The sequence below is a fragment of the Capra hircus genome, chromosome 20, assembly GCF_001704415.2.
Source record: "Capra hircus breed San Clemente chromosome 20, ASM170441v1, whole genome shotgun sequence".
Classification (NCBI taxonomy): Eukaryota; Metazoa; Chordata; class Mammalia; order Artiodactyla; family Bovidae; genus Capra; species Capra hircus.
Genome location: NC_030827.1, coordinates 14,956,573 through 14,981,491, shown reverse-complemented (window position 1 = coordinate 14,981,491; position 24,919 = coordinate 14,956,573). Strand labels below are relative to the sequence as shown.

The following is a 24,919-nucleotide window of genomic DNA, read 5'->3' as shown; positions in this document are numbered from 1 at the left end:
TTTGCATCATCAATTCCTCAGAACACTGGAGTTAACTTTTAAAGTCCACTCCTTTAAAAGTATAGGAAGGCAGTGGTAGGCATCAGATTTGTCCTTTGGTGTATCTGCTTCCCAACGGGGCCTCAAATCATGTACGTTACTGTCATCCAAAGAAAACTGTTTGCTCTGCTTCTCACCTACCATCGTCCTTCTTCTCCCGAACTAAGTCATTTATCCTATTTCTGTGACCTCACCTATAGCACTTTTCATGTTAGCCTGTCTTCCTTCTTTTACATCCAGGTCAGGCTCTTCATGTACCTCATTCCTCTCTTGTGCCTTTCCTCTGCTACTAGCCTTGAAGAGCTCTCCCTGCTTCTTCATCTATCCAGATTCTGCTGCTGCTGCTGCTGCTGCTAAGTCACTTCAGTCGTGTCCGACTCTGTGCGACCCCATAGACGGCAGCCCACCAGGCTCCCCCGTCCCTGGGATTTCTACATATCCCAAACTCAAGAAGCATCCCTATCATGTATAAGGGCCTTTGTGGCTCAGATAGTAAAGAATCTGCCCACAATGCAGGAGATCCAGGTTCAATCCCAGGGTTGGGAAGATCTCCTGGAGAAGGGAATGGCTACCCCTTAGAGTATATGATAGAGATACATCCTGATGCATTACTATCAGGATGCATCTCTAACATAGAGCCTTTTCTAATAACTCCAGCCTATAGAGAGGTCGATCCCATCTCTTTATCCTATCCCTTGAAGTATTTATATACATCAGAAAATAACACTAGGCCTCTCTTGCCTTCCGAGATGGTCCACATTCTGTCTGTGGATTGTGTTTCTCTCTAAATAAATCGATTTCTTACCTATCACTTTGTCTCTCACTGAATTCTTTCTGCGCTGAGACACAAAGAACCCGAGCCTCAGTGAGTCCAGACAGGAATAGTCCCTTGTTACCAAACCAAACTTGGATAGGCTCGCCAATCTACTGATACTGAGTTATAGTGAAGTAAGTTGACTGATTGTCAATAGCTAGAAACTGAGGGTTGGCTTCCCTTTCCAAAGGCAAAAAAACACTGAAACCCACAGTAAGTGTGAGAAGTTAAGTATGCTTCCCCCAAGCACATAGAACCTAGACTGGCTGGAACCAGAATTTGATGATGGTGACTCCCACTTACCTTGCCATTAAGCAGTCAAAAGAATCCTTGAGTTGATCATGCTCTCTTTGAACTATTACTATAAAATTCCTCACTACTCTCTCCAGGTTGGGATATAGTTTTTAGGGCGTTATCCCACTATGGCCTCCATCTCCGGGCAAAGCCATAAAGCTATTCTTTTCTATTTCACTCCGTCCTAAAAAGAAAACACTAATATATATCTTATTCTTCATGATTTCATGTGTGTGTGTTTAAGTACCATAGAAGGAATCATATCTTTTATTGTATTCTTTCTGGTCTTTAACATACCATCTTGCTCATAGTGAACACTAAGTATTAGATAATGAATTGATTTGATATATTTTCCACTTGTGCAAAATTATTCTTCATGTATCATATTAAGCAGGACTCTTTTGGTTGCAAATGGCAGTAACTCAAACTAACTAAATTTAAAAGGGATTTGATTCACTTAACTGAAATTGTAAGTATACTTTGACTTAAGGCAAAATTGGATCCATGTGCTGAAATAATATTGGAGATCTGTAGATTGCTTTGGATAATAGAAAACTTTAGCAATATAAATTCTTCCAATTTATGAGTACAAAATATCTACAGATTCAATGCAATTGCTGTCAATATTTCAATGGCATTTTTCACAGAAATAGAACAGATAATCCTAAAATTTGTATAAAGCCATAAAAGACCTTGAATAACCAAAGAAACCTTGAGAAAGAAACAAAGCTGGAGGCATCATGTTCCCTGATTTCAAACTACATTGCAAAGCTGTAGTAATAAAAAAATATGGTATTGGCATAAAAACAGATGCAAAGATCAATAGAACAGAATAAAGAGCCCTACAATAAATCTACACATATATAGTAAATTAATTTATAAAGAAGCAGTCAAAAATACACTATGGGACCAGGACAATCTCTCTAAATTAAATGTTGTTGAGAACACTGGACAGCAACATCCAAAAGAATGAAATTGGACCACTATTTTATACCATATCTAAAAATTAATTCAAAATTGATCAAAAATTTGAACTTAAGACCTGAAACCGTAAAACCCCTAGAAGAAAACAAAGGCATCAATTCCTTGTTATCTATCTTGGCAATTATTTTTCAGATTTGACAGCAAAACTGAAGCAAAAGTAAATAAATACATAGGTGCGACGATATAAGACCGAAAATCTTCTGCATGACAATGGAAACCATCAACAAAATGAAAAAGCAACCTACTGGATGGAAGAAAATATTTGTAAATGATATATATAATAAGAGGTTAATATCCAAAATATATTAAGAAGTCATACAACTTATTAGCAAAAATAAATTAATTGATTTTAAAAATCCAGTTAAAAGTGTGAAGGAGACCTGAATAGACATTTTTCCAAAGAAGATATACAGATGGCCAATAGTGCATGAAAAGTTTTTTGGCATCATTAATCATCAGAGAAATCAAAAATGAGATAAAACCACAATGAGATATCACTTCGTATCTATCAGAATGGCTGTTATAGAAAAGACAAGAAATAACAAGAGACAGTGAGGATGTGGAGAAAATGGAACATTTGTGCATTCTTGGTGAGAATGTAAACTGGTGCAGGCCTGTGGAAAACAGTATGGACGTTCCTCAAAAAATTCAAAATAGAACTACCATATGATCCAGCAATTCCACTTTTGGAGATGTATCTGAAGAAAACAAAAACATTAGCTAGAAAAGATACATGCATCCCCATGCACATTGCAGCATTACTTAAGATAGTTGAGACATGGAACCTATGTATGTTCATCAATAGATGAAGGGTTAAAGAAATTGTGATATACACACACATAGACACACACACACAGAAATACTATTCAGCCATAAAAAGGATGAAATCTTGCCATTTGCAACAACATGAATGGACCTTGAGAGATAGATGCTAAGTGAAATAAATCAGACAGAAAAAGACAAATGCTATATAATCTCAGTTATATGTGGAATCTTAAAAAAAGAAAGAAAAGAAAAAGCCCAGCTCATAGATATAGAGAACAAATGGGTGGTTACCAGAATTTGGGGAGTGGGGGGATGCGCAAAATGGGTAAAGGAAGTCAAAAGGTCCAAATTTCCAGTAATAAGTAAGTCAAGGAGATATAATGTACAGCATGGTAGCCATACTTAATAATACTGTATTGCATATCTTAAAGTCATTAAGAGAATAAATCTTAAAAGTTTTCATCACAAGAAAAATTAATAGGTAACTATGTATGTTGATGGATGTTAACTATAGATGGTCCCTGACTTAAGATGGTTTGAAGGACAATTTTTTTTTTACTCTTTCTAGGCTAGCTGATATACAGTATGATACTCACTTATAATGCCAGGCACCAGTAGCTTCTGGTTAGCCACACTACCACAAGGATAAAGAACCAATATACTCACAACCACCCTGTACACACACAATCATTCTGTTTTTCACTTTCAGTACAGTATGTGATAAATTACATGAGATAGTCAACAGTTTATTGTAAAATAGTCTATGTGTTAGAGGATTTTGCCCAACTGTAGGCTAATATAAGTGTTCTGAGCACATTTAAGGTAGGCTAGGCTAAGCTGTGATGTTCGGTAGGTTCAGCATATTAAATGCATTTTCACATTATATTTTCAATTGGGAAGTAACCCCACTGCAGTAAGCTGAGGAAGATCTGTAGACTTGTTTCAGTGATCATTTTGCAATATATATATAAATATTGAATCAGTATTTTGTACACGTGAAACCACTATGATGTTGGATGTCAATTATCCTCGCCCACTCCCCCAGAAATCTGTCTTTCTCCATCTCTGCATTCTGATGTTCTCTGGGTTGGCTCTCCAGGAGTCTGTCGATCATAAGCAGCAAAAGCAGTCCCCAGAAGCTACAGGCTTTCATCCCATCACCCCAGCAGCCCCAGGGAAACTCTTAATATTATGTTGAAATATATAAAGTTGTCATTTACATAGGTTGAAAATGGTTGAATAATGGCAATTTCATATGTTTCAACATAATAGTTCTAGAAAAAGTCCCAAGATCTACAGTTCACTACTTCAGCTTAGATTTCATACCCATTGATAAACCAATTATTTGTGACCAGTAGAATGTAGTACTCTTCTTGATCAGGTTGGTCATATGCCCACCCAAGAGCCATGTGACAAAAAGTGAGAGAAGACTGGTTTTCTCAAAGGAAATTTAAGATGCTATTAGCAGAAAAAGGAAAATAAAATCAGACGAGGCAAAATATCAGATGCCCACTGTGCGTATAAGAAACAACAAATGTGGCAATTTACTATAAAGGGGTGTGTGTGTGCTCAGTTGCTAAGTCACATACATCTCTCTGTAACCCCATGCACTGTAGCCCTTCAGGCTTCACTTTCCATGGGATTTTCCAGGCAAGAATACTAGAGTGGATTGCCATTTCCTCCACCAGAGGATGTTCCCAACCCAGAGATCAAACCCAAGTCTCCAGCGTCTCCTGCATTGTTAGACAGATTCTTTACCACTGAGCCACCTGGGAAGCCCCTACTATGAAGGCAACAAAGCCTAATTTCAGGGAACCTCAAATTGCACAGGCTCCTCCCAAGACCATATATCTAATTTTTGTTTTTATTTTTTGAATTCCTTTTCTCAAAGAAGGCTCCCCAATTATATAAGCTTTAGGATCAATAAAACCTGGATCTGTACCTAATAAAAACACTTAAAAAATTTTGTGAAATTAGTAAATAAGTATTCCAATATATTGTACTTTCTCCTGATTTTAGTGGAAATAAACCATTTATTAAATAGTTTATTCACTGAATTCTTCATAATAACATGATCTCTTTTGACCCTAATAGAAAATAGCTTGATCATTTCCTTCAGATCTTTTCAGTTTCTCAGGGTTCAGTATTCAATATATTTTTCTTCACCTCTGTCACAGATCCACACCAAAAAGGTCCTTTTTCATCTTTGACCAGCCCAAGTTGAATGTACATCTTTGGGTCTCAATGTGGTTTCTTTATAGCATCCATCTGAAGAAACTTACCAGTTGTTCAGGTGGTAAAGAATCCGCCTGCAATACAGGAAACCTGGGTTTGATCCCTGGGTTGGGAAGATCCCCTGGAGAAGGGAAACAATAGAATGGAAAAGGCTATCCTCCAGTATTCTGGCCTGGAGAATTCCCTGGACTGTATAGTCCATGGGGTCGCAAAGAGTCAGACACAACTAAGCGACTTTCACACACACACCAGCTGTTCATATTCACACTAACACTCATTAAAAAAAAAAAAAAATTCTCTATTCTAAATCAAAACAAATTCTGTAAAATTACCCTAGAGAGAACATGAAACGTAAGATGGATCTTACATGGGAATGAATCTAGGATGTGAGTTAGATCAAAGCTAGATAGCTACTGAGGACCCATTATCAGGATTGTGCCAAAATTAGGTCTAGATAACTAGAAAATGTTCCCTTGTTTGTGGGATTTCCAACTGCACTCTACCCTTCTATCTGGCAGTCAGACAGCCCCAGGAATGTAAATTCATGCTGTTTTGAATGTGGGGGAAGGTGAGGGAACTAAGCATGCCTGCTGCTATTCTGATTACAGCATTTGTCCCCGGGAGAGACAGCTCTGGGATTGATGCTATTTTTCTTCCCTCTCAGGAAAGTGACTTGGGCTATGTATCTGAGAGGGCCAAGGGGCACTACACATGACAATTTCTGTTAATCCCCCAGCAGGTTTTTGAATCTGTAGTCCTTCTGATGTGCCATAGAGTTTGACCCATTCATCCCTCCCCCCGCCTCCAGCGAGAAATACAGCATAGAAACAGGGCAGTGCAATTGTGTTGCCTTTTTTCTTTTAATTTGTTGAAATAGTCTCTAGGCAGAAGAAGCAGGGGGAGTAGAAACCAGATGGTTGTATCTGGAGTAGAAACCCACTATTGAGGAGCTTGGAGATGCTCTAATCTGGTGGCAGTACTTTCCTGCAGGGACAGGGAATGAAATAGCAGAGTGTGGCAAAAGATTTCCAGAAGACTCACCTCCAGTGTGCTTTTTTCTCTATCCAAGGTCCACATGCCTTAAAATGCAGTCCCTTTTCCTTTAATTCTTGAAATCACCACCAACCTTGGATTAGAACAGACTTTTCTTTAAGTTTGGTAGTGAGGAGAGAGGTAGTCAGTGGTAACACAAAGAGGAGAAAAGGAAAGATATATCCTTCTGAATGCAGAGTTCCAAAGAATAGCAAGGAGAGATAAGAAAGACTTCCTCAGTGATGAATGCAAATAAATAAAGGAAAACAATAGAATGAGAAAGACTAGAGATCTCTTCAAAAACAATCTGAGCAAAGAAGGGCACAATAAAGGACAGAAACCATATGGACCTAACAGAAGCAGAAGATATTAAGAAGAGGTGGCAAGAATACACAAAACTATATAAAAAAGATCTTAATGACCCAATTAACTATGATGGTGTGATCACTCACCTAGAGCCAGACATCCTGGAATGTGAAGCCAAGTGGGCCTTAGGAAGCATCACTGCAACCAAAGCTAGTAGAGGTGACGGAACTCCAGTTGAGCTATTCCAAATCCTAAAAGATGATGCTGTGAAAGTGCTGCACTCAATATGCCAGCAAATTTGGAAAACTTAGCAGTGGCCACAGGACTGGAAAAGGTCAGTTTTCATTCCAATCCCAAAGAAAGGCAATGCCAAAGAATATTCAAACTACCGCACAATTGCACTCATCTCACACTAGCGAAGTAATGCTCAAAATTCTCCAAGTGAGGCTTCATTAGTATGTGAACCGAGAACTTGCAGATGTTCAAGTCGGATTTAGAAAAGGCAGAGGAGCCAGAGATCAAATTGCCAATATCCGTTGGATCAAAGAAAAATCAAGAGAGTTTCAGAAAAATATCTACTTCTGCTTTGTTGACTATGTCAAAGCCTTTGACTGTGTTGTTTAGTGGCTAGGTCATGTCTGACTCCAGCAATCCCATGGACTGTTTCCTGCCAGGCTCCTCTGTCCATGAGATTCTCCAGGCAAGAATACTGGAGTGGGTTGCCATTTCCTTCTCCAGGTTTGACTCTGTGGATCACAACAAACTGGAAAATTCTTCAAGAGATGGGAATACCAGGCCACCTGACCTGCCGTTTGAGAAATCTGTATGCAGGTCAAGAATCAACAGTTAGAACTGGACATGGAACAACGGATTGGTTCCAAATTGGAAAATGAGTACATCAAGGCTGTATATTGTCACTCTGCTTATTTAACTTATATACACAGTACATCATGCGAAATGCCAGGCTGGGTGAAGCCCAAGCTGAAACGATATTGCCGGAAGAAATATCAATAACCTCAGATATGCAGATGACACCACCCTTATGGCAGAAAGTGAAGAGGAACTAAAAAGCCTCTTGATGAAAGTCAAAGAGAAGAGTGAAAACGCTGGCTTAAAACTCAACATTCTAAAAACAAATATCATGGCATGCGGTCCCATTGCTGCTGCTGCTGCTGCTGCTGCTGCTAAGTCGCTTCAGTCGTGTCCGACTCTGTGCAACCCCATAGACGGCTTCCCCGTCCCTGGGATTCTCCAGCCAAGAACACTGGAGTGGGTTGCCATTTCCTTCTCCAATGCAAGAAAGTGAAAGTGAAGTCGCTCAGTGTCGGACTTTTCGCGACCCCATGGACTGCAGCCTACCAAGCTCCCCCGTCCACGAGATTTTCGAGGCAAGAGTACTGGAGTGGGGTGCCATCGCCTTCTCCATTACTTCATGAGAAATAGATGAAGAAACAATGGAAACAGTGAGAGACTTTCTTTCCCTGGGCTCCCAAAACACTGCAGATAGTAGCTGCAGCCATGAAATTAAAAGACGCTTGCTCCTCGGAATAAAAGCCACGACCAACCTAGGCAGCATATTAAAAAGCAGAGACATCATTTTGCTGACAAATGTCCCTCTAGTCAAAGCTATGGTTTTTCTGGTAGTCATGTATGGATGTGAGAGTTGGACCATAAAGAAAGCTGAGCACTTAAGAATTGATGTTTTTGAAGTGTAGTATTGGAGAAGACTCTTGAGAGTCCCTTGGATTGCAAGATCAAATCAGTCCATCCTAAAGGAAATCAGTCCTGACTATTCATTGGAAGGACTGATGCTGAAAGCTAAAGCTCCAATACTTTGGCCACCTGATGCAAAGAACTAACTCATTGGAAAAGACCTTTATGCTGGGAAAGATTGAAGGCAGGAAGAGAAGGGGATGACAGAGGATGAGATGGTTGGATGGCATCACCAACTCGACGGACATGAGTTTGAGCAAGCTCCCAGAATTGGTGATGGACAGGGAAGCCTGGTGCGCTGCAGTCCATGGGGTCACAAAGAGTCAGACATGACCGAGCAACTGAACTGAACTAAATGAATTTACAAATGAATATTATCTATCCTTCTTTCACCTCCTTGTACCTTCCTTCAGCATCCCATCCACTCACCAGATCCCAGAAAATTTCACTAAACCCTCTAACGTGTTCTCCACTCCCTCCTCCCTACACACAGGAAGGAGAGAGAAAATTGAGACTGAGCGGCACAAGGAACAGTCAGAGTTGGCTAAAAGTTAATCTCTTTATCTTCCTATCTTTGTGGAGACTCATCCAAGAGGCGACCCCTTCACCCTGGTCCTGGACCATCTAAACACCTGGAAGACAGCTGCTGTACTTCAAAATTTGGAGTGGAGGCTGGTGCTTCTCTCCTCAACTCTGCCTTAGGGAAAACTGATTTTAAATCTTTTGTGAAGACTGGAAGGACTGTTGCTAAAGCTCAATACTTTGGCCACCTAATGTGAAGTCAATTCATTGGAAAAGACTGTAATGATGGGAAAGATTGAAGACAAAAGTAGAGAGGGGCGGCAGAGAATAAGATGGTTAGATAGCATCACTGACTCAGGGGACATGCATCTGAGCAAACTCAAGGAGAAGTGTAGGACAGAGGAGCCTGGAGTGCTGCAGTCCATGAGGTCTCAAAGAGTCGGACATGACTTAGTGACTTAATACCAATGCAAATCCATCCAGATATTCCCCGTGAGGGTTTTTTCCTCTCCAAACAAATATGTGGATTCTTTTTCAACACTATTTCTCCAACTCTCCAAAAGCAACTGAGTGCTCTACAATTCAATACTCCAAGTTAGCAGCAGTTAACTTCTGTCCAACTTGGCTACTAATTCAAGAGTTCCCAGAAACCCCTCTCAGCTTTGATAATTTGGTAGCATGACTCGCAGTACTTGGGAATGCACTTTACTTACCAGTTTATTATGAAGATCATGACTCAGAAAGAGATGTGCAGGGTAAGGTATGTACGGCTGGGAGTACGGAGATGGAGATGCCGTGCCCCTTCTAAATATGCCACCCTCCCAGCAACTCCATGTCTTCACCAACACAGAAGCTCCCTGAACCCCATCGTTTAGGGTTTTTAATGGAGGTTTCACTATGTAGGCATAATTGATTCTCTTTGTGATTAACTCAGTCTCCAGCCTCTCTCCCTTCTGTGGAAGCTGGGAGATGGTGCTGAAAGTTTCAAATGCCTAATCAAAGCTTGGTCTTTCTGGTGACAAGGGGCTCCTATCACCCTTGCACATATGCTAAGTCGCTTCGGTCATGTCTAACTTTTTGTCACCCTCTGGATCGTAGCCCACCAGGCTCCTTGTCCATGGAATTCTCCAGGCAAGAATCCTGGAGTGGGTTGCCATTTCCTTCTCCAGAGGATCTTCCTGATCCAGGGATCAAACCCACGTCTTTTAGATCTCTTCTACTGCCAGGTGGATTCTTTACCACTAGTCCCACCTGGGAAGCCACGTATCACCCTTATCATTGAGGAAATAACAAGTTTTAAGAGCTCTGCATCAGGAACTGAGGACAAAAAACACATATCTTTCTTATTATACTACCCTGTTATGTTTATCCATCCTGCAAAAAAAAACAAAATAATAATAATAATCTAGAAACATCTTCTTAGGGTGTTAGCCTTTCTGGCTATTTCTGGCTCTCCCTCTCTGTATACCCTCTATAACCCCATAAAAGACTGACTAGAAACTTCCGTCTTGCTCTTCATTAGGTTTTTGAACAAGTAACTAGTCCCCTGTGACAGACTTCTTTGTCTGTCCCCTCCAAACAAACCGTTCATGGGAACAAGCATTCTCAGAGCACTGGAGTTGAATGCCCACACTAGCTCTCTTCCTTCCAGAAGAATCTTAGGAAGTCAGTGGTAAGGGTGAACTTAAATGGCCAAGGAACTCGCTCCAAGGGCCCCCTTTCATGGGCCACCTCCTTTGGTTTCGGAGTCACTGAGATCCACAGAGGAGAACTGAGCCTTTCCAGTGTCCAGGGAGGCCTGTTGGCTCTTGCTCAGACCCCCACTGGGAAACTCTGAGCTGGTTACCCAGCCTCCGGAACGGAAGACCAGGAACTTCACTAGTTAGGATGGGATGGCGTGGCTGGAGGACCAGTTTGACTGAAGGCCTCTTGCCTTCTGCTCCCGCCGCTACTGGTTTCCCTCCCTGTACGTGCCGAATAAAGACAAAAACACAACAAAACCCAGGGAAACAAAACTATTTTAAAATACTGTTATCAAGAGATCTTCTTTCTGAGGTAAAAATCTCACTTCCTCTTCGTTGGGCTCCGCTCGCCTGTGGCCCCAGAACGTCTCTGACGGCGAGGGCCTAAAGCCCAAACTGGTTGATCTGGAATTGGGTTTAGGTCCCAGCATGTGGCAATGTGCTCCACTCTGATGACACTTTTCGTTTCTAATAATAGAGCCGATGAAGTAATATTGCAATTGATGTTCCCGGGGATTTGATTGGATAAGTGCATAAGCCCTGGAGGGGGAAGGGGGTTGTATGGACGGATCACATTAGTATTCCCATCCTATCCATGCGCCGGGCCGCGAACCACGTCAGCCGGACTGATTCCCTGCGTCTGCCAGTCCCGCCACGGATTCATTTGGGATCCTCAAACAGGCGAGCCCCGTGGAGACGAGGGATCAAGACAGCGGATTAGAACCAATTGCCTGCTTGGGGACAGCCAGCCCTTCCAGGCCTGGTGACTGGGGAGGGAGGGGAGCGCCGCCGCCGTGGGAAGACACCCGAAGCTAGAGCGACACTCTCCTTACTGCACCCCCACCCCCTGCCCCCCTCCACCTGGCAGCGCAGGCTTTTGAAAACTGTCCATCTGAATGGAAACTCGGAACCGCCGGGCGGCGTGTTCCTTCTCGCCCAGCCTTGCGATCCATGCCGAGCGGAAAGCGGTGCGAGCCCGCGCCAGCGCCCAGCTCCCGGGACAGGGCCGGCAGTGTTGCTGAGCAGAACTTGACCGAGCCCCTTCCTCGCTGCTAGTGGAAGCGATGCTGCACGGCACAGCCAGCGCTTCCCCGGCTCTCCTTCAAGCTGAAGGTTACCCACCCGCGCAGTCAGCGCCAACCCTGTGAGCGCTGCGCCTCGGTCCCAGCTCCGGCTGCTCGGCGGCGGCTCGCAGGGCAAAGACCGGGCCGCCCGCGCCGGGGCGCACTGCACCAGCGGCTTCGGCTTGGTGGATGTGTATGCATGAGTTCTGCACCGAATGGGCGCAAAAAGCGCCCCAGCCGGTCCACCCGCTCCTCAATCTTCCAGATCAGCAAGCCCCCGCTGCAGAGCGGGGACTGGGAGCGCAGGGGCAGCGGCTCCGAGAGCGCCCACAAAAGCCAACGAGCCCTGGACGATTGCAAGATGGTAGGTGGAAAATACGTCTCTGTTTTTTTCTTTCTTTTCTTTTCCCTTTGGAGATGTGGGGGAATCGTGTCCGTTAATCGTTCGCCTGAGTGCCAGCCACTCCGCCACCCTCATCTCCTCCATGCCGATCACGTGTACATGCACTATTTTTAAATCTGCAGTCCCCCAGATTCGGGGTGACACCTGGGTCGTCATGGACCCGCCAAGAAGTGCCGCGGAGATTGTCTTGGGGGCAGCGGTTGTAGGTCATCCTTCTAACCCCTCGGAGCATGGCAGATACGAAAGACTCGGTGAACTGGCTGGCTCACCAGGGAGGGAGGGGTTAGGAAGGTAAGAGTGCTGAATTGTGGGGAGACAGGAGCAAACAAACCCAAACAGGACGCACAGGGCGCTGCGGAGGGGAGGAAGGTTCCAGCGCAGAGGCTGTGGCGGGTCTTCCTGTCAGACACCAGAGCCCAAACTGTTCAGTGGTCTGGCAGGAAGTGAACGGATTGCCTAATACAACCCACCTTTGGCCTTTTGAAATCCACAGGCCAATTCAAATTCACATCCCAGCTGTAGTAGAGGGGAACATTCTATGCGAGAATTGCCAGCATTACTCTCTGGTGACCTGGGAGTGGCATGGTAGCTCTCCAAATATGCTCTCGATCGTCAGAAACTTGAGTCTGAACGAATGGGAGCAAGTAGGTCTGGAAATAGAACTTCCATGACAAGACTTAGGGATGAAAAATAAACACTTGCCTTGGACAAAGAGAACAACAATCTTTGTGTCCCAGTCTTTAAACACTCTGTAGGCTCTTTAGCAGGAGATTTGAGGTGGCTTGGGGGTCAGTGAAATCAGCCTCTGTTTACGTAGGAAAAAATAGCAAACTTTCTGTTGATAAATGTCTTATGAAAGAAACTCGCTTCTTTTCCAGCTTGTGCAAGAGTTCAACACGCAAGTGGCCCTGTACCGAGAATTGGTCATTTCCATTGGGGACGTCTCGGTCAGCTGCCCCTCTCTCCGGGCGGAAATGCACAAGACAAGAACCAAAGGCTGTGAAATGGCCCGCCAGGCACACCAAAAACTTGCTGCCATCTCGGGGTAGGAGCCTCTTGGCTTTATTTGGTAATTCATGTATATGATGTGTGAATGCTGGCACACAATGGATATTTAGAGTGATCAAAGCCTCAGAGATGATCACTGCAAATGTGAGGTTTTAACCAATTACTCTGAGATCAGGATTGTCTAGAGAGCTATGAACAAACTATAGGCCAAATTATAATCCAAAAGTTGTGTGATTTTTGTATATATATTGAATATTTGGGTCATTAAGTGTCTTTTTTTTTTTTTCTTTTCAAAATTAACTTTCAGTATGCTGGCCACATTTGGGAATTTGAGCTTAAGGTGTTTTTGCACCAAAGTGAAGTTAAATCATCATGCCTCAAGATTATTTTGTCATCTGCTGCTAAACATGTACTGCACAAAAATCTTTGCTAAATCCCAGATTTACTATTTATACCATGAGTCAAATTCCTATGATACCATTTAAAATAAGATCCCTAAAATAAAGTCTTGGATATAAATTACTCTCTTCACTGTAGTGTATGAAAGGGAAGTTTGAACTTCAGAAAAACTTTTTCAGGATTGGGGAAATTCACAAATTTAACTAAATTTAAGCTGCTTTTGCTCCTTTCCCCAATTATTTTTAATTCTTTTTATCACATTTATGGATTCTCATGCCTATTTTAGGTGATAAGACAGTGAGTGAAAACTTCTCTCCTGAGACCACACTCACTTCCTCCTGATCTCTCAATAGTGGGAGAAAATTTAATTGTGGATTTTGTCAACAGTTCCTATTTCAGATAAGTACAAAGAGCAAGGAAACACAGGAATCTTTATGCAGGTACATTGATTTAAGTGTGATTCAGTCTGGATTTAGCCTTTATATGTTTGTCTGTTATCAGTATGATTATATCACAGTAGAAGTTCTGGTTTGACTCTTATGCTAATGTTGTAGATCATTTTATCTTTAGTGCCATTAATATATATGGTGACAGTTATTGGTATATAAAGATTAGAAAACTGTATGTCACCTCTGTTAATAACTAGTTTACATTTGACAACTAGTTTATATGATGAAAAATGATACACTCTACTAATCTCCTTGAAGTGAGAGACATATAAAATGTTACAAACCTATTTTATTTGTTAGAAGTATTGAACATTATTGTCCTTTTCTGTTTTGTCTGTTATACTGTACTTTACAAGAAGTGAATCTGCGAGTGAATCTAGGTGTTTAAGGATTTTGGGGAGGAAATACAGCTGTGAAAAGTATCAGAGAAGAAGAGAGAAAAACAATCAGAAACACAAAAAGGAATCATGGTGGATTAAAGTCTATAAAGAAACAACGGTTCAGAAGGAAAAACAGGTTTAGAACAGAGAGTTTTATGCTCAGAGCTAAGGAACTGCATTTTTGTAAACTGTGTGTCTAACAGTTTATGATGGGTTTATATCCAGGATTCCTTTGAACTGGACCTCAAATTGAGATCATGTTCTAATCAGATAAGATGTACTGGAGAAATGAACAAGGAGGTCAGTTTAGTCTATTCTGCTACACATGTGAAATTCAGTTTCTTCTAAAGGTTTAGGAAAGAAAGAGTCTGCAGCTATTGGGTACCAGTTAAGTTTTGAGGCTTTGAGGTGAATTTTATTAACTCAGGGAATTATAGCCTTTCACTACTTACTTACATGTTATTTGAGGAATGTTACTGGGGCAGGTTTATAAGGATTCGTGGGAAAACGGGTTGTTCTTAGAGCCTTGCAAAAGTAAGGTTAACGCTATTGAATGTTCTGGTGTTGAAACATTTTCCTCCTTAAAATAATGAGATAGAGTTTAACCTTTCTGAAAAATGACAGCAAGATAATTGAGGAAAATCCCTTAAACCCATCACCATCTGGACCCCATTAATGAAGGATGTGATTCCCCTGGGTGGAATTCTGTTCCTGATATTGCTGGTTATGCAGGCTCTCATTTCAGGCTTCCTGTGAAGGTTGGTAGGGAGGCTGAAGGATTCACTTTACAATTGGATGCAGGGGTAAGAAAAGCAATGATTCCTGGGGAATGTAGACAGAAAGACTAGATTTCTTGAGTGCCCATTGTCGGCTGGTACAATCCATTTAATTGACAGAATAATCCTCTGAGGGAAGGATTAGTATTTTTATTTGACAAATTGATTTCAGGGAGGTTGAGCAAATTGCCCAGTCACACAACTAAAAAGTGGTACTTGAATCTGGCCCCAGGTGTGCATGCTTCTGAAAACCATGATCTTTCCTCCGTATCATGCTGCTGTTCAAAAAGATGTCAGGGAGAAAGGAATGAAGTACTAAGACGTGCTCAAGAGATGAACTTCCAAAAGAGTACGTAAAATGAAAGAAGACAGTCAGAAAATAGCACATATGATTCCGTTTAAGTGAAATGCTCAGAGAAAGCAAATCTATAAGAAACAGAAAGCAGATTAGTGGTTTCTAGGGTGGGAACAGAGAGTAAGTGCAAACGAGCTTGAGGTATCTTTGGGGGTGATGGAAATGATCCAAATTTGAGTTAGGGTGATAGTTGTCAACTGTATGTTTTCTGAAAATCAATGACTTGCATACTTAGAATGAGTGAATTTTACAGTATGTAAAGGATACCTCAATAAGTGTTTTTAAAAAGGTGTGATCACTGTTACCATGATTAACACTTGCCTTTCATTGGGTTTATTCTTTTCAACATATGTAGTTTTTAGTGAGAGTGATATGAGATGGGACAAAGTAAAGCTTGGCTCTCCATGCATGCATCAAGATGCCTGCCTGATAGTGATCATCTAAGCACCAATTTGTTTCTCCGGGGAGGAATATAGTTTGGGTTAAAAGTTAAAAAAAAAAAAAAAAAGAATTAAGCCACAAATGCTATATCACTTCTACCCCTGACCAATTGAAGTCCTCAAGGAATGGTGACCACAAGAGAAGAAGATTCAGAGTGTGGTTCTCACTAGCTGGCCCTGGGTAAACAGGCCTTCTTCACAGACACAAGGGAAACACTTTCTCAGATTGTATTTAGATCAGCAGACATTTGGGTACAGCCTTTTCTTTCTTTACTGTACCTTCGCCATGCTGATCTTCTCCTAGGTTCAAGCTAAGCGGGGCCCTGCTCGGTGTTTCTGTGTGTGTGTGAGTATGCGCATGCATGTATGCACAGGGGTAGCTGGCTTTCTGGGCCCTGTCTCCTTGAACTTCCTTCCAAAAATGACTTCTGAGATGCCTTTGAAGAATCCCTAGGGCTCCAAGGTACAGAGAGTACTGAGTTAGCAAAATATCCTCCCTTTATATTTGCAGAATCTGAGTTTTGGAGGATTTAAAGTGACTTTAGAAGCAACTTGGTCATACGAGTGTGTATGAGGATTTCACAGTCAGGCAGACCTGCTCTGAATACCATATTTGCTGCTCTTGATGGAATTACTTAACCCTCTGAATCTCAGTTCCCTCATTTGTAAGCTAGTTGTCATGCTTACTCCTGAGTTAGTTGAGAGGACTTAGGGAGCCAGCTGGGTGATGCCTACCCTGGCAGTGGCACTCTGCCCTTGTCCGGTTGCTCTAAGGATGCAACCCAGGCCTCATGCTCCATGGTCCAGTGTCTGTTCCATCAACCACATCGTCTCCTGAGAGTGAAGACAGAAGAGCACAAGCTAGGAGGACCAGAGGAGACGATATCCTCTAGCAAACCCTCTAGTTCATGCTGTGGCTGGCGGGTTGGTGATTAGGAGTCCTTGTCCTATATTCTTCTATGGTGTCTATGTTGCTCTGGGTCTTCACACCACGACCTTCTGTTAGTGGCTGCTGATGAGAGTGAAAGCGAGGTTTGAGTATGCTACTATAAAAGGCAGTATAGCTGCCTTAGGAAAGAGCACTGACTCTAAATCAGATTGTATGATTAGTCACTCAGCCGTGTCCGACTGTTTGCAACCCCATGGACTGTAGCCTCCCAGGCTTCTCTGTCCATGGGGGTTCTCTAGGCAAGAAGACTGGAGTGGGTTGTCATGCCCTCCTCCAGGGGATCTTCCTGACCCAGGGATCGACCCCAGGTCTCCTGACTGCAGACGGATTCTTTACCATCTGAGCCCGGATAAAATCCTGGCTTCACCACTTAACTAGGGATACATGCAAACTGATACACCAATTGCTTCACAGGGTGGTAAATGGCAGTCGGGTGTGGTGGCTAAGTACATAGGCTTTGGAGCGAGACTGCCATTGTTCAAATCTCAGCCTTACTACTCACAAATACTGTGACCTTGGGCAAAGACATCTGCCTCTCTGCCTCAATTTCTTAATCAGCAAAATAGGGCTGATGAATAATGGGACCAAATCATACAGTATTCTGAGAACTGAGTAAAGTAACATACATCAAACACTTAGAAGGCTGCCTGGCATCCAGCAAATGCTAGTATTAAGTTCATATTAGTGTTGCTGTAATTATTAACAAAACATTTAAAATTGAGGTAGTCAGATACATTTATATAAATATATATATATATCCATCAAATAGTTTTCAAATAAATATTTCAGCTGGAATAAATTTTTGTTTACCTAGGCTTCTTACTTTATGTTCTGAAAAACTTTCTAGGCTGAAATTTCCCAGATGGTTATCGAAAGACCTCTTCTTTAATATGTTAAAAACACTATGGAGAGGTGAAGGTTCAGAAGTAGTTAGGTTTAAGATTATTTTCTTCATATAAATCAACCTAGATCCTTCATAAATCATAATAGTTACAAAATCTTTTAGCCTAACTCTGGTATAAGCTGTGTGACACTGGATGAGACTATTAAATTCTCTGTACACCTCAAAAATGGAATTGAATGATTTCTGAGTCGTCTGGCTTTATCATTCTAGTGTTCTATATTAATTCATGAAGAATCACATAGATTTTCTTTACAGAACTGAGCTACTAAAAAAAAAAAGCACATGCCAGAAGTTTGATGATTGAATTCCACAAATAATGTTAGGATGTGAACACACTGTGATCACAAGAAGAATCTAAATCTCCTAATGGCTTCCGGGAACAATATAATGGCTATCCTAGGGGTCCATATTCACAGATTTTAGGGTTTTCCCTTCAGCGATTATTTTCCTGACCAGCCAGGCCTATATTTTTCTCCTTGTATCCCTCCTCATGTCTTTTCTTCTTCTTTTGGTCTATTTTAGTTGTGTTTGATTCTTGTTTGACCTTCCTGCTGTTTTTTTCCAGTGTCCCGGTGGGTCCATTTCCTGTCTTGTTTGCTAGGATACTGAGATAGGAGAGGGAGAATCCACACTGCAGCTTAGTCAGGGTGCTTCCTTTCAGCACTTTGCCTGAGGGTGCAGCAATTACGTGGGGTGATGGAGAGCGGAAGGAGTGTTTGGTGAGAAAGCAGAAGGGGTGTTTGGTGACTATGGAGGCAGCTCACTCAGCTTTCTTTGATCCGCATTATAGAGGAGGCCTGGGGTAAAGCCTAGTTTGTAGTCATGCCAGGTCACCCACACTGTCCTTTATGTTTTCTTCCTATTACCGATGCTGGGGTTTTAAATTTTTAACTCTCACTGGTCAGATAGTGAAACGTGAGTTATATCTGCACCAAAAGAATATGCTATCCATCTAAGATAATGACAATTCAGTGTTAGTTTTCTAAGACTATAGTAACAAAGTACCACAACCTGAGTAGCTTAAACTATGAAAAGTTCTCTTTTCACAGGACTGGAGGCCCAAGATCAAGGCAAGGCTAGTGCCCTGTGAAGACTGTTTCTTTATCTAGCTTCTAGTGATTTGCTGGCAATCTTTGGTGTTTCTTGGCTTGTTGAAATATCTCTGCCTCCGACTTCACACGATCTTCTCTGTGTTTATGTACGTGTGTCCACATTTTCCTGTTTATAAGACATCAGTAATACTGAATTTGGGGCCCACTCTACTGTACTAGTATGACCTCAAGCTAACTTTACTAATTGCACCTGCACCAACATATTTCCAAATAAGGTCACATTCTGAGATCCGGGGTGTCAGGATTTCAACATATGAATTTAGGAGGAGCGGTATGGACCCAGAAGGGTAATTCAACCCACAGCAAATTTCCTTCCCCCGTCTGCAGTAGAATACATACTTTGGGTTGTTTTGCCTGGTGAGGATGGAGTTTTGGCCCAACACTATCTGCAAAGATAGTGGAGGACAGAGGAACCCGGTGTGCTGCAGTCCATGGGGTCACAGAGTCGGATCCAACTTAGTGACTGAACGACAGCAATCTGCATACTTTCTCAACACTTTTGCACTTCCCAGCACCCAGTGTTTTATCATTTGCAACACTGCAGCTCATATTGGGGTATGATTTGTGACCATGAAATAGGATACTTTTTGTATGAAATGGATGTATGTGTTCACAAAGAATTCCCAGTATGATTAGCACTTTGCTCTAACCAATTCAATTACTGATGTCTGAAGGTGGAGCAAAATCAACTGCAGAAAAGAAAGAATATTAGGGGGAAGTAGTAATTAATACATCGAATATTAGGCACCTGACAGTCCACATGTAGGACGCTCACGTTCTCGGATCTGCATGGCTGGGAGTAGGTGGTGGTCCTCAGTGGTACTGATACTGTACTCAGGAGCAAGTGCCAAAGGACTGACTCACACCCAATTAAAGAAGAGTGTTATTCTTACTAACCAAACCAAGTGTGATAGGGAATCTAGACACGTTTCTCCCATGGCCTATTGAGGTTTAGCCTTTTTATTTTTGTAATAAGTAAAAGTAAAGGTAAAGGTAAAAGTCAGATCTAATGCCTTTTACCTTGTTAAAGCTTTCTAATAGATGTTTCAATCTAGAGAGAAAATTAAATCTAAAACAAACTTTAGGAAAACTCCTCATCACTTTATTATTTATTCTGTGAAGTACAAGAGAGCAAGGCTGCGTTTAATTCATGCTTATACCGGGTGCCAAGCTCATGAGGAAATGTGTACCTTGTTTGTTCCTCAAGTTTACTTGGTAGTTTTAAATCTATTCTTAAAAGACATTGTGTCATATACGTCAATTTAAAAATTAACTAAATTTTAATAAGAGGGAAAAAATTGTGTCTTGATACAGACTTTAGGGAAAAAAATGAGCAAATACATTAGCTTACATTTTTTATTTCTATTATATTTGACTTTATTTTTTCTGGTTTATAACTATAAAACCAATATGTTGGTTTTTAAATGAGAGGACTGGAAGCACACACTGAAGATCAATTTCTGAGGCATGGATGTTCATTCTTATAAGAAATTAGTGGGCACTGTGTATTTTAGAATTACTCAGAAGGTAATCATGTTTCAGGTTATTTGATAAATATCATCCTAACATCTATTTGGTGACTTTATGTTGAGTAGTTAAACAACCATTTTCTACTGAGATTACTTTTTAAAAACCATGTTTTAAACACTTAGCCCTAGACAGTTTAGATGCATCTCATCCAAAAAGATACCTATATAAAGCAAACTCCGGAGCAGTAACTAAACCACCTCACAGTTCTTTTATTTCCTCTGCTCTAGAAGACATAACTTTTAAAAAAAAAGTGAAAACTTCCTGAAAAACATTTAATTGCTTGTCTATATACATATATACACATATGTATATTGCTTGTTCATACACATATTATATATACTTATAAATAAATACTAAAATGTATGAAATAGATTCCTGTTAGAATAATGTGTCTAAGCCTTTAAAAAGAAATGCTGCTTTAGCAAATAATGTTTCCAATCCAATGGAAAACTCTAGTTACAATAGGTTAACAAAAATCAACTTAACATTTGCAGGTGTAGATAAATAGTAAGCTAACAATCTACAGCTGTTTAACTGAGTTTGAGCCAAAGTGTGTGTGTTGGAGGTGGGGGGATGCGTTAACCCAGAAGGCATCAAACCCCTAGCATATTCTTCAGTTACTAAAAATAAGTATCTCAAAGTCTCCCACGGTCTTATTCTGCCAGATATTAAGTCCTGTGCTGTTCTATCTTTTCCAACGTCTGTTGTATCTCTTTTTCACCCCATTTCTGTGGCCACCCACTTAGTTCAGAATCAAGTCCCCTCAGGCCATCAACTATTCCAGTTGGTCCTCACCATTAGGCTCTCACCTCTTCCTTTCAGTCTCTCACTAGATCCAGACTAATCCTGCTAAAACTCTCCTCTGATCTTGTCACTTCTTTGCTTTAAAACTTTCAAAGATGCTCCATTGCCTAAAGCAGTGTTTCTTTAAATGGGAGTCATGCCTTAACCTGTCTCAGAATCATGTGGGGTGCCCTCGGACTGACATGAACCAAAGTTCTAGGGAACGAGGCCTGGAAATCCAACTTTTTTAACAAGCGCCACCCCACCCCCGAGGAGATTCTTGAACATGCTGAAAATAAGGCCTGTCAGCCTGAAGCGGTGATTCTCAACCTGGGCTGCACTCTGTAGTCACCTGGGAAGCTTTAAAAAATTGCTGATGCTTGAATTCCATCCCTAGAGTTTCTGATTTAGATGATCTGGGAGGCAGCCTAGGCATTGGGATATTTTTTAAAGCTCGCTATGTGAGCATTTGTATAAAAATGGATTACATTTGGTTATACTGAACACAAAAATTCAAAGTAGCAGTTGCTTAAAGACACCAGGGTTTATTCTGCCACAGAAAAGAAGCCCTAGAATGGCCAGTTTGGAACTGGTATGCTGGCTCACAGGTGAGCATTTCTGCTGCCTGTTGTTCATGCTTCCATCAGTTTCACTTTATGCTGTGAGATTGCAACCGGAGCTCCAGCCATGAGTCCCAGTTCCAGACCAGAAGAAGGGTGGAAGGCGAAAGGCCACTTCCCAGCTGGGTCCTCTCTTTTTCAGCAGACCCAAACAGAACTTCTTCCAGAACTGCATCACGTGGCCACATCTCACTGTGAGGGAGACAAGGAAAAGTATTCTTTTATCCCTGCCACCTTAAATAAAAGAAGGACCTTAACACTAAGGCAAAGAGAGAGAGCAAATATGGGGAAACAACAACATGACCTTTGTCCGCAGTCTGTATTCCTGGACTTAACTTTTACCATTTAACTGGTACATACTTTGCTTACTCAGACTAGTCTGCTTTTCAGTCCTTAAGGGTATGTAGCGGGATGGCCCCATTCTATCAAGTCTACATCTATGGTTTCTAGATGAAAAATCCCATTCCATCTATTAAAAGAAAGAATTTACTCTCCTAAATGTCAAGATCTTGCTTGCAGTCTCATTGTCTGCCATGCTCCTTGCACAGAAATTCAGAGTGGATTAGAGGGTCCCAAAGTGAATCAGAATATTTTTTTCTGCCTTTAAATGGACCCATGAAAAAGATTAAAGGTTCAGGAACCACTTGGGAGGATAGGAAGTTAGGCAAGGTGCCTTTGAAAGGGTTTGAGTATAATTTTCACACAGCAGGATGTGAAATAGAATAAGGCCTACAAGGAGGATAAGTAGTGACATTCAAGAAATCAATTTTTTGTGTATAACGGACTTTTGGACTCAGAGGGAGAGGGAGAGGGTGGGATGATTTGGGAGAATGGCATTCTAACATGTATACTATCATGTAAGAATTGAATCGCCAGTCTATGTCTGACACAGGATACAGCATGCTTGGGGCTGGTGCATGGGGATAACCCAGAGAGATGTTATGGGGAGGGAGGTGGGAGGGGGGTTCATGTTTGGGAACGCATGTAAGAATTAAAGATTTTAAAATTTAAAAAATTAAAAAATTAAAAAATAAAAAAAAAAGAAATCAATTTTTTAAAATCTACCAGAAATGGAGGGGGTTTAAAAAAAAATAGATCTAAATTTTATTTTTTAAATTTATTCTTAATTGGAGGATCATTGCTTTACAATATTGTATTAGTTTCTGCTATACAAAAACATGAATCAGCTATAAGTATACATATATCCTCTCCCTCTTGAGCCTCCCCCACCCCCAAGACAGCATTCTAGGTCAACACAGAGCACTGGGCTGAGTTCCCTGCGCTATACAGCTGCTTCTCACAAGCTGTTTTACACATGGTAGTGTATGTATGTCAGTGCTACTGTCTCAATTCATCCTACTTTCTAAACTTTATTTTAAATCAAAGAAAAAAATTCCACCAAGGAGCAAAAATCTGATGAGCTATATTAGGAATAAAAGGTAGGGAGGCAGGGTTTTCTGGATATGGGTATAAGCTTCAAGATGATCTATGATCAACATTGTGAGTTCATTAAGAGAGACTGAACTTGAAACTCATTATCTCATGTAAATAGTGTTATATACAGCAGTTGGGACATAAATGGTGTTTAACCATTAATTTCCTAAACTGTAAACCTATTCAACACATGTGACAGTATCTTCGGTGAGGAAACATATTCATTTCCAACTCTGGAAGTCATCTTCCTTTCTGGAGACCTATTCATAGAGCATCCATATGCCACGTGCTTTTCTAGGTGCCAGAAACACAGCAGTTCTGAAAAAATAGAGAAGGTCCCTGCATTCATGGTAGGGATGATCAAGAAGAGCTATAGTCTAAAATTTTGTGTCCCCACAAAATTTATTATGTTGAAATTCTGATGCCCAATGTGATGACACTGGTAGGTGGGTCCTTGAAAGGTACTGAAGCCATCGGATGGAGCCGTCATGTATGGGATTAGTGTGCTAATAAAGAAGGCTCCAGAAATATCCCTCACCCCTTCCACCAGTGAGAACACACAGAGAGGGCACTGGCTGTGAGCCAGGAAGAAGGCTCTCACCAAACAGGACCTTTTTGTGCCTTGATCTCATATTTCCCATCTCCAAAACTGTGAGCCAGGAAGAAGGCTCACACCAAACAAGACCTTTTTGTGCCTTGATCTCATATTTCCCATCTCCAAAACTCCAATACAGAAATGTATTTCACAGTGAAATGGCAGCCCACTCCAGTACTCTGGCCTGGAAAATCCCATGGATGGAGGAGCCTGGTGGGCTGCAGCCCATGGGGTCGCTAAGAGTTGGACAGGACTGAGCGACTTCACCTTCTTTCTTTGTTTCTAAGCCACCCAGTCTGTGGTATTTTGTTATAGCATCCCGAATGGACAAAAACAAAAGGAAACAAGGAAAGGAGAGAGCATTTCAGAGAGTGATAAAAGCAGTGGAAAAAACAAAATAGGATGATATTATTAAAGAATGATGGATGTGGTAACATCTGAGAAGGTGACATTCTAACTTGATATCTGACTTTGAGAAGTCATGTGATGAGCTAAGAGAAAAACATTTCAGGCAGAAGGAACAGCAAGTGTAAAGGTTCTAAAATGAACTGACCTTGGCATGTCTGAGGGAAAGAAAGACTAGATGATCAGTTTGGAATTGACTTCAGCTGCAAGTAACATAGGCTGAATTTCAGTGACTTTCATAGATACAGGTTTATTTTCTTGCATAATTATAAACCCAGTGATAGGGGATAGCACATGTTGGTTCATGATTTAAAGGTATCAGGCCTGAGATTTCTATAATCCGGCCTTTTCCTCTAAGTGCCAAGATTGGTGCTTCAGCTCCAGAAATTCTCTCCATGCTTCTAAGGAGGAAGGACAGAGAGCAAAAGGCAAAGACACAGACAATTGTGTCTCTGTTAAAAGAGCTTTTTCAGGGGACTTCCCTGGTGGTCCAGTGGCTAAGACTCCACACTCCCAATGCAGGGGGTCCAGGTTCAATCCCAGGTCAAGGAGCTAGATCCCACCTGCTGCAACTAAGAGTTCACAAACCACAACTAAACATTCCACTAGCCGAAACTAAAGAAAAAGATTCTACATGCTGCAACTAAAGATCCCACGTGCCCAGCACAGCCAAATAAATAATTAATTAAAAATAAATAAATAAATAGCAAGTCTCACATAACAACTTCCACGAACATCCTGTTGGCCAGGAATAAATCATATGAGTCTCATGCTGTGACTTATATACATCTCTGTCCATATTAGCTGTCTAGTGAGGACAAAAGTTTCCCAATCTATAAGCCAAAGTGATGCTTCCTGAGGCCCAGG

The 24,919-nt window shown here is 41.5% G+C and overlaps 1 protein-coding gene across 1 annotated transcript in view; it reads left to right on the top strand.

Moving 5' to 3' along the window:
• The window catches only part of RGS7BP (regulator of G-protein signaling 7 binding protein), a 109,451-nt gene continuing 95,572 nt past the window's right edge, over positions 11,041 to 24,919 (top strand). Inside the window, exons 1-2 of the mRNA XM_013972744.2 lie at positions 11,041 to 11,874; positions 12,792 to 12,958. Of these exons, the coding sequence (XP_013828198.1) occupies positions 11,710 to 11,874; positions 12,792 to 12,958 (332 nt within the window). The 5' untranslated portion in view covers positions 11,041 to 11,709. The remainder of the gene's footprint in view (positions 11,875 to 12,791; positions 12,959 to 24,919) is intronic.